Here is a 10,973-nt window from a genome sequence, read left to right on the forward strand (position 1 = left end):
CTGGCTCCTTATGTCCTTTAAAAGAACGTCTTGCGCAGACAAAAAACACAAGTAGCGTTTTGCGGCGCAGAAATAAAAAACCCAAAAAAGAAAATAAAAGTGTGAAAGTAAAACAAGAGTCTAGTACTTACTTGCCAAGAAATAATAATTATGATGTCCTAAGTCAATAGGAACACAAATGGAGCAACTTCATTACAGAAAGACGTAATGAAATAATCAGTCAGTACGACGCCAAACAGAGCCAAGAGATAATATCGCACATACTGACCAAATCCGTTTCTAGTAACTTTAATGCTTTAAATAAAACAACATGCAGTGTCAATAACTTGAAAAAACCCCGAGGAAAGCACTGCAATGTTTTCAAGATTATGATGAACTCCATGAGTCGTAAATTCAAACACAAGAATTCTGGACACAACCTAAAAAAGCCTAATGATGTAATAGTATTACACGTGCCCAAAAAATTTAGCAATATTTCAGTTGAGGCCACAACGACTAGAAGATTTATTACGCCGACATCTGTAACAGCTACAACACCAGCCTCAGAAAGAAAAGAAGAAAAAAAGAAATTAAAAGAAAAACCAGCGAAATTTCAACCCCTCAAAATAAGAGACTCACTCTCAGAAAAAATGATTTACATCAATCGTTTAACGAAACCACCGAACAAACTTTGTGGTCGTGGAGAGGTTTTCGTGCATAACCAAAAATAGGTAAACTAGGACCATCGTTGCATAGCTTCAAAGAGTCACAGTTAACAGTATTACGATCAGTGTACGTAAAGAATTTTTGATAAAACCTACAGATTTTCACCACAACCAAGCGATGGACGAATGGGTAGAAATTCGTATTTATAAATAACAGATTTGAAACCTTTAAAAATATTTTCCAGGCTGTATTGAAGCTCAAGGAATCTGGACGAGTACGGCACGTGGGAGTGTCAAACATGAACGAGAAACAACTTCGGCGTTTGTGTGGTGTGGCCCGACCAGCTTGCCTGCAGATAGAGGTTCATGCACTTTGCCAGCAACCCAGGCTGCTTGCCGCCGCCAGACAACTGGCCATCCCCGTCATCGCGTACTCACCACTCGGCTCTAAAATGTTGGCAGAAGTACTCGCTTCTAAGACTGGGTAAGCCACCCTACCAATATGCAATGTTATTCAATCAAAGTGCAATTTTGGCCATTGGTATGTAATACGAGTGAAATTAGTCAATTTGCATGGATGAAATAATAATAGTTAGTACTCATCCTTATTTGTTAAATAGGCACTCTAAAATTGTCTACTTGTATATTACCAGTCGCGAGTATCCAGATTTACTGCAACTGCCTGTGGTGCAGCGCATCGCAGCAAAACATTCACGTACTCCGGCACAGATACTACTGCGTCACACACTGCAGCGCGGCGTCGCCGTCATACCCAAAAGCACCGACCCCAATCGTATCAAACAGGTTAGACTTACCCTCCCAACTAACACAGTAGTCACAGACACAAGAACCAGGTCGTCAACTTATTATTTTCGAATCAGGGTTTTCATCCATTGCTCCTTTGTCGTTGTCTGTACTCGTATGCTACAGCGGAAAAATAACAATCTCCCATAAATATCACGGCTTAAATACTCAAGAAAGGAATCACTTATGGTCGTATTCTAGGACTGTACTCAATGCTCAAGTCAGGATTGCACTGGAAACACAAGCACTGGAAATACGACCCTAATGGCAGGAACTTGAGTATGATTTCGAGTGCTTTAAACCATACTTAAATCCTGACTTGAGCATTGAGTAGAGTTCTAGAATACGACCTTAAGTCACCTTTCATGAGCATTTAAGGTAATGGCGTAAATTTATCCAAACTTTACCGTTCCTACAAGGACCACCGCTGCCTTAACGACTTAAATTTTGATGATAATCTTAACAGCGAAATATGAAAATATTACATTTTGTTACAGAATATTTCGGTATGGGATTTTGAACTAAGCGAAAGCGAGATGTCGGAGCTGGGTGCCTTGGACCGAGGCGAGGCCGGTCGCATTTGTGACTTCTCGTTCTTCGTCGGCATGAATTCTCATCCCGAGTTTCCCTTTAAGAAATAACCTAACCTAAATTTGACCTAAACCAAAATTGGATTGAAATTAACCTGGAAAATACATGATAAATCATAGCAATAATTAGTTGAAAGGAAAGTGCATGAAATAGACTTAAAGTTACCAATAAAACATTGTACGGAAATGGTGAGTGCCTTTATTAACGAATTCTTCCAGTGTTGTACAATAAATTAGGTACCTAGGTACAAATCCTTATTATTGACCTGGAGGCCTGCTAAGACCTTATAATGAACAATCCACATTCCGCACGAGGATATATTTATGCTTTTGGCAGAGAATAAAGAATAAGAGAACGGATACTCTCCGCCCCTCCCTAGTTTTAGATACCGCACCACGCCCTGCACATTGCCCGTCACATTGACTGAACGACAACAAGGCTGCCGGCGAGCCGTTTTCGCGCGAAGACGGCTTTGATATTTGAATGTAGTTTTCATTTATTCATTACGAAACTTGTACGTCAATATAAAACATAATTTTACGTTGCTATTTATAATGGTCGTGAATTGTGCTGTGTACGGCTGTTTATCATCATTTTCCGAGAGATGAAACGAAGTAATTAAAAAAAAAAGTATGTCAGAGACTCATTTAGTTATTGTTTTCTTCATTTATTTACTGCAGAGTAATATATGTATGTATAACAAAATACAGATATATTGTATCAATATAATGAGACGCCATGACTTCGCGAATTTTCTATTCGTGTTGCCGATAAATATTACGTAGGTAGTGAATATATCTAATTATTAACTAAACTTGGACAAGCAATTTCAAATACCTTGGTTACCTTAAAAGTATATATGTCCGAATATAACATTTGAAGTGATTTTAATATATTTTTGAAATAAATCTTCAATATTACTCTAGTTAGTGAATTAATGAAAAATATAATAATATATCGATATAAATACTAATGGACATGTATAATCGTTAGGATTCTATTAATATAACCAAAGATAGATTCGCGTTAGAGTTTTCGCTATGTTGCCACTCTGGCCACGTAACGTAATAGTGCGAGAAAGTGATCGGTAACCCTGCCACTTCACGCCACATTTGCGCGAGTGCACATAGCGCCTTGCTGCATGTAGTAGTAGTAGGTAAATAATTTTCGACCGTTGTATGGAGTGTCCAGGGTGTGCTTTTGGTACTACAGGTAAGGAGCATAATATACACATAGATATAGGACACGTTGCTTATTCCACGTAATTCAGACGGTTATAAATTCATATTATGAATGTCGTACCTTATTTATTATAAAGTTGCTTTATAATCTACATAAGATGAGAAGAGAAGAGAGAAGAAGTTTCTCGATGCCGCACTTTAGTTTCGTATACAACTTTACCCTTTTTCAGCGTTTTGTACTCAAACCCGTCGCTGTTTCTCGTGCATGTAACTATCGGAGTTTTGGCGCTTGGATCAACGGCTATAACTTTATTATATTTCCTATAACAACTGTTTTCAACTGCTTCTTCTTTTCTCACTTGTTTGCCTTATATTTGTACCCTTTCTCAACTAATCTATTCATCGACATTGAAACGCTAACGCCGTCGGTGTAAAAACTATAACCGAAATTTCTGGGCAGGCTGAAATATTTACTGCAATATTGTTTGATATTTTCTGAAAAAAGTGTCCACGACGATGGTGTGTTCTGCCGGCAAATCTGCGTAAAAATTCATGCAGACCCCGCGAGTAGGTGAGGTATTTCAACTCGTGAGAATACACAGGAAATACATTGAACGACTTTTCATTATTTTTCGAAAGCTCGTGTTGAATATTTACTAACAGCTGGACAAACTTCCAAAAATTTTGCTTTACTCCTTTCTACACATACACGTAACATTGTTGGTGTTGAACCAATCACCGATTTCGTTAGCGCTGTACGTATTTTCATAGAATGCGTTGAAACACACTTTTCGAAAAACTTGTATCGCTTTAAGCGTTTGAAAGCGTGTGCGTGTATATTCGTCTCCAAAATTGTATTGTACTCCTTGGCGATAACCATTAAGGTGAACGACCTCAACGCTCCGTCATACATCACGTATTCAATATCTTGTATTTTTCAATAATATGATAATACCCGATGGATCTTGTAGCTTATGTTGTCTGCCTTTCAATACGTAGCTGAATTGTAAAGTTGTTGTTGGATTCTTTTTGATTAACTACGTCCTACAACCTAAATGCAATCATAAATCTCGTGGTTGGAACGATTAAGAGCGACAATACATGTCCGTTTTTTCCATCCGATAGTCGGATCCGATAGTCTGATCCGACTACCGGAAGGCGCTCGTACCATATAATTGTATGAACACTCAATACACGAGACGTGGCGTCCGAGTCGGAAATAGCGTCCGATTTTATTACCGATTGTCTGATAGCGCGCTCTCTATAGTTTTGCGGGGAGACGAAATACACGTCCGATTCTTCCCTCCAATTTGCAGCGTTGCCAATGCAAATTATTCAAATCCCCAAAAATCAAGATTATAAATTTGGGGAGAGCAAATAAAAATATTTCCGACATGTAATAATATTTATTCATTCTCAATAGTTATTATATTATTACTGCTACGCTTAAAAATATATCAAATAATTAAGAAAGTCAAAATGTACCCGTCTATTACATATACGTTATGCTATAATTAGATATAAACTCAACAAGTTGAATTAAGTTTAAACCTTACTAATTAAGCTTGACGAGTGACAAGTTGTGGTATTGAGGTCTATCCATACATATCCGGGCCGTGCCCGAGACGTGGATGGGCCGTGCTCCGTCAGGGACAAAAAAAATATCATTGCGTTTATTTTACATGAACTCGTTCACACATATCCGTATCCGGGCCGGCGCCGGGACTGGCCGGCAGTTCATACAAACTAGCACGCCCGGCCACGTCCCTGATGTGTTTGAATAGTCCTTTAAAATACCTACTGCTCGGCTTTGTGTTAAAAAAAACAGCTGTTGCCGAAACAGTTGTTTTCTTTTTTCACACAGGGGACTGGTCAAAACGAGGAAGGGTCGCGCGCTCAACACGCACCGACTGATCATCATCATCCTATTTAACAGCCAGGCTCTTGCCGGTGACTGATAATCGTAGTAATTTTACAATTGAAGATAACGTGATTCTAATCCTACTGGATAATTTTATACGTATAAGCGGTTTTCTAATAATTCTACATAAATGTAATATAAGCAGCGAGGGTGCGATGTGAAAAAAATATCAATATCGTTCGTAAATAAATAAATAAATAATGTTTTTATCAGTGATTATCAATGTAACAAAAATATGATAAAATTCTAGATTGCGAGGGCATTTTCCCCACACAGCGTAATCCAAACAAAATCCCCAAACGAGTTGTTGAGTTGAAACTGTCTGTATTTGGGGAATTCCTCATAAATTGGCAACACTTCAGTTAGTTCAGAAAAAGTCTGACGTATGAATCGGACGTGTATTGAGTGAATCCGATCCGATAGTCGGATCCGACCATCGGACACGAAATCGGACGTGTATTACCGCACTAAACCTGATGAATGTGACCTATCCATCTGGAGTTGCAATAAACAAGTTATCAGAATTATCTACATCGTGCAAATCTTTTAACATAAATTATATCAGTGCTGCTAGCCAATGATAATGTATACCTAAAAACAGGTGCTAGCTTTCAAACTAGTTAACGTAAATCTGTTTATAGATAGTTGTATCAGAACATCAATTGTTCCTTCACTTTGTAGAGTAGAGAGAGTATAGAGTTTTCTGGTCTGCTAACTATGTTGTAATAAAACTTTTCCTAGCACAAAATCATTGCTATTTGCCTTAAAGGTACCTACCTGGTTTTAAAGAAAAACTTCATTAAGGGGGAGTCGAGTTTTTGCAGATGCGGACGTTTTGCAGGTCACGACAAGATTGTCAGGGCCTTACAAAAAGCCCTTGCCAAATAGGAAGTAGGTAGTACAATTGCTTTAGAGCTAATTAGTCAATCAGAGATCGAGAATTTGGCAGAGCGTGGTACAGGCGACGACCTGTTTGTTTTCTACACAAATAAGTAATTATCGAGTTCTTAGGTTTTCGCGATTGTTACACACAGGAAATGAAACTATTTTTCCGGAGTCAACCGTGACCATGGGACCTGTAAAGGGCCCGAAACGTCGGTTTGTTTGAAAAACAAATATACGCGATTTAAATCCGGAAAAATAAGTAATTATTGAGTTTACATTAACTTAGATATGTTACACGCTTGGTAGTTCGGAACATTTTGTTTGAATGTATATTGATTTTCGTCACAGTTTATAGATTTTCCTAAGATAGTTGGTGTTCCCAGCCTAATTACCGTAGCCATTTTTGTGTCCTGAGCCTACTTACCGTACCCATTGTTTTTTCTCGCTATACAAGTAAGATGAAAACATTAACAGCCTCTGTGGCCGAACGGTTACCATGCCGGACTACCACGCAGAGTATCCAGGTTCGATTCCTGGGCCGGGAGAAATATTTGTATGGCCTACATTTATTTCTCTCGTGAGTTTGGGTGTAATTTGTGGTTGTCTATGTGTGTGTCCATGGCTCCCGCGACACAGGGTTTTCTTAGTGCGGGGCTATGTTGAGTGTGTGCGTTATTATTATTTTCTTCTTATTTATTAAGAATCAGACGTGTATTTCGTCTCCCCGCAAAAGTATGGAGAGCGCGCCTTCAGACAATCGGACCGGTAATAAAATCGGATGCTATTTCCGATAATCGGATCGGACGTGTATTGAGTGTTCATACAATGATATGGTACGGACGTGTATTACCGCACTTAAACGCCCAGTTACACGAGGAGAAAGTTTTCGCGCGGCCGCCGCGCCGCGACTGCCCATTTACGACGCCTGCATGTATGTACATTAATGGCGAATCTGAATTCTATTCACTAGGCGACAACATTTAAATTCCTCTTAATAATACAACTGCGCGCCCGGCCGCCGCGTAGACCGCATTCAAGCCAGACTCGCCCGCGCGCCCGGGACGCTCATTTAAGTTAAAACGTGAAACCTAAGTTAATAGAGCGTACTTTGCCATGACAGTTAGACACACGAGACCGCTCGCTCGGTGAACACATAGTACCTACAAAGTGTCAAGCTTGATGTGCTCTTGACTGTACACACAGATAAATCCGGAGCACTTAAGCCTTCGTTGGAGAACCAATGTTCAGTGTAAAACACTACAATATTTCTAACATTTCTTCCCCATAATAATTGTTTGAGGAATTACCCCACGACTGGAGTTAACCGTTAAAATCACCCGACTGAGAAAACATGTTATTGGTTTCATTATATTAGATAAAGATAAAGGAATAGAGATATGTAGATACAATACATATTTTTAATAAGAACAGCGATGGCATCATACTATCACTCATAGGAGGTAGAGAAATATGGTTGAAATTGGAAACAAATATTTACAAGAATGGCAACACCACCGTCATAACTATCAAATCTACCCTTCCTGAATGTGGTGAAACCAGGAAATCTAAAAAGAATCTTGCGCTTCAGACTGACAGACAACAAAACTTACTTAACTTGAAAGTCAGCCTTAAAGTTTAAGGTCAAATTGCTTATTCTATACTCGATGCTAATTCCATGTAGATGTGCGCGCCGTTTGCCACCAATGGATTAGACCGGCATAAAATCGATTGATGACGAAAATTCATGTTATTTTAATTAGGTATCAGCTTTTTGATAACTATTATTTACTATATTTCAATATAATAATTTCGTACAACTAATATGAATTACGTTTCGGTCTGCGTACATCCTATAGTAGATAGAAATAAGGAAGAACACTATTTCCCCCGCTAGATGACGCATGAATGTTGGTGCTGTCAGATTCCACTTCCAGGTCAAAGTGTAAAAGACATTGAAAATTCGCCGCAAGTACATGCAGACGGATTATTTCTTTCTACATAGAAAATGATTGAAACTATACTGTAAGTAACCCACGCACATTACATTTTCGTATATTTTGAGATAAAAAATAAAATGTATATTTCTCCATACAAAAAAATAAATATTATTTTTTTCTCCGAAACTATCAACTATTCAGGAAATTATACAAAAATAAAAGTTGTTAGGAATATTATTATGTATCATATGAAAAAATATCAGCTCTGTATTCCTAAAAACTGATTAAAAAATGCCGGAAATAAAAAGTATAAATTTTAGGCTAAATTATTATATATTATTATATAACTGCCTCCGTGGCCGAACGGTTACCATGCAGAGGTCCCAGGTTCGATTCCCGGGTCGGGAGAAATATTTGCATTTATTTCTCTCGTGAGTTTGGGTGTAATTTGTGGTTGTCTACGTGTGTGTCCATGGCACCCGCGACACAGGGTTTCCCTAGTGCGGGGCTATGTTGAGTGTGTACGTTATAAAAATTGTGCATTAAAAAATTGCAAAATTAATACATTTCTCATAAATAAATATGACAATTGTGGGAACAATTTTACAGAGCTGATGTTTTTTCATATGATACATAATAACATCTGATAACTTTTATTCTTATGTAATTTCTTGAAAAGCTGATTGTTTCAGAGATAAAAAAATTTAGTTTTTTTTTTTTGTTTGACAAACATTTTATTTTTTATCTCCAAATGTAGAAAAAATGTAATGTGTGTGGTTTATTTACAGTATAGGTCCAATCATTCTCTATCAAGAAAAAAATAATCCATCTGCAGGTACTTGCGTTTTACGAGTAAAAAAGTGGCAAATTTCTAGATGTTATTTATTTTTTAACACAATGTACTAGTTTCTACTTAACTTTCGCGTTATTGTTATAACACTCTCTAAATTACAATAAAGTTAATTTTTCTTTAGTCAAAGCTCATGTATTTTGCTAAAAAAAAGGCAATTTTGTCGCACCTTTACTTACAAAACCGCAAGTACAGGCAGACGGGTTTTTTTTTACATAGAAAATTATTGGAACTATACTGTAAGTAACCCACGCACATTACATTTTCGTATATTTTGAGGTAAAAAATAAAATGTATATTTCTCCATACAAAAAAATAATTATTACTTTTTTTCTCCGAAACTATCAACTATGCAAGAAATTGTACACGAATAAAAGTTGTTAGGAATATTAGTATCTACAATATAAAAAAAAATTTGCTCGGTACTCCACAAGTTATTTCTATGTCCAAGAATTATCAATTTGGGTCCACTGTGCGCCGCCGCTGTATCGACACTAAAAACATCAAACTTGTAACCAGGGCAGTACGGTTAGCAGGCAAATAACAAATTTCAGTGCCGCACTAACTAAAAAAAGGTCGTTAATAATTTCTTTTATAAATATATATTTCTTTTTCATGTCTTATCACTGGTAGCAACAGTACCTTTGACATAACTATTACATATATCTATTTATTTATTTTTTCAGATTATTTAGTCAATTTATTCCTAGTTTACACTTATTCTAAAAAAATATACACAATCAAAATATTACAAACATTGCTAAGAAAGTAAGTAGCAGTAGAAGTAGAAGTAGTAGTAGTAGCTAACTATTCAATCGGGCGAACAGGTTTTGTTTAACGAGTTCTATAACGTTGGGTGCACTGTAGGCGTCAATAACGGCTTTAGTGAGGCACAGATTTGACGTGAGACCGTCCACATCCTCGTCGTCCGAAAGATTATCTGTGTTAACAAACTCTCTAATATTGTCTTTCAATAACTTAATCAACTCTTCATTTGTTATGCTTGGAGCTACTTCTAAGTTGTTGAAGTCGTTTTCTAATAAAGCTGTCAAGTCAAAATCCTCTAATATGGGAGCCGACGGATCATTCTCGCACGTCTTCTGTCGTTTCGCGCGACGCGCTTTGCGTCGACTATCTAAGTATGTGTTAGCTACAGTTTCCAATTGTAGGAATAACACAGCGAGAGGCGTGTCTGAAATGTCGTCCTGAAACAAAGGGTACAATTATCATTTGTCAAACAAACGCCACACCCAATAGAATATATTACCATTTTTGAGTTCATATGTGTAAGTAAATACGTGTCATTATCAGGGAAAAAAAAAAATTGAAGTGCCTTAAGCCAGAGAACAAAAAGTAACCTTAAAAGTCTCGATTACTGTCAGAACCGCCTGTCGCCAAAACGCACACAAACTAATGAAAAATACTACGAAATCTTGATAATGATTGGTCATAGTTTCTAATTTAAAAAGATTCACAACAATTTTGAATTCTGAATTGTTAATATATAAACTTTACCCAGTCGCTATATCGTTGAAAGTTCAATTCAATACCTTTATTGCAAGTTACGACGTTTTGATTTTATATTAAAATTTTATTCATCGTGCTGTCATCTTGCGGCCATCTGAATCAATTCGATAAACAGAAAATCGAAAAGTTTTTTAAAATAAGACACCGATGATATGAAATACTACTGCGGGTAATATTTATGGTGCGGCAACCATTTTTGTACTGCAGAACAGCGCAATAAGGCAAATTTCTGAGATTTTAGATAATTTGCGCGAAGCAATGACCGCGCACAGCTATACCATACAAAGCGAAAATGGCGGACTGAACTCAAGTAAATCTTTCGAGATCTAATCTAACTAACCACTTCTGCTGTTATTGTTCTGTGGTAGACTGCAACCAACTATATGCGGTACATGATCCATATGGCAACTTAATTATTTATCATTGCCTAAATTGCCACCTCTGCATAGATCTTCACATTCGGTTCACCAGGATCCCCTAATCCAATTCCCCGGGTGATCTTGTTGAACACAGCAGCTCATCAGAATCCCATTCAGGTAAATGTATGTAAAGTTGCAATCACATTACGACAATAAATAATTACTTATATATTGCATTTTTTCAGTAATCATTATGAATTTGTCTTGATTAATT

The 10,973-nt window shown here is 37.2% G+C and overlaps 2 protein-coding genes across 2 annotated transcripts in view; one reads left to right on the forward strand and one right to left on the reverse strand.

Annotated features, from left to right (window-relative positions):
- The first annotated feature begins 212 nt into the window (after window positions 1-212).
- Window positions 213-2,096, forward strand: LOC113238726 (prostaglandin F synthase 2-like). The gene is made up of 4 exons (XM_026475563.1): window positions 213-710; window positions 890-1,128; window positions 1,298-1,448; window positions 1,946-2,096. Exons 2-4 carry the CDS (start codon window positions 944-946, stop codon window positions 2,087-2,089), a joined length of 480 nt encoding a protein of 159 aa, XP_026331348.1. The 5' UTR covers window positions 213-710; window positions 890-943; the 3' UTR covers window positions 2,090-2,096.
- A 7,520-nt stretch (window positions 2,097-9,616) lies between these two features.
- Window positions 9,617-10,973, reverse strand: part of LOC113238727 — a 1,880-nt gene continuing 523 nt past the window's right edge. The window contains exon 2 of the mRNA XM_026475565.1: window positions 9,617-10,018. Within this exon, the coding sequence (XP_026331350.1) occupies window positions 9,617-10,018 (402 nt within the window). The remainder of the gene's footprint in view (window positions 10,019-10,973) is intronic.

Source organism: Hyposmocoma kahamanoa, unplaced genomic scaffold, assembly GCF_003589595.1.
Source record: "Hyposmocoma kahamanoa isolate Upper Pololo Valley unplaced genomic scaffold, ASM358959v1 97871, whole genome shotgun sequence".
Lineage (NCBI taxonomy): Eukaryota > Metazoa > Arthropoda > Insecta > Lepidoptera > Cosmopterigidae > Hyposmocoma > Hyposmocoma kahamanoa.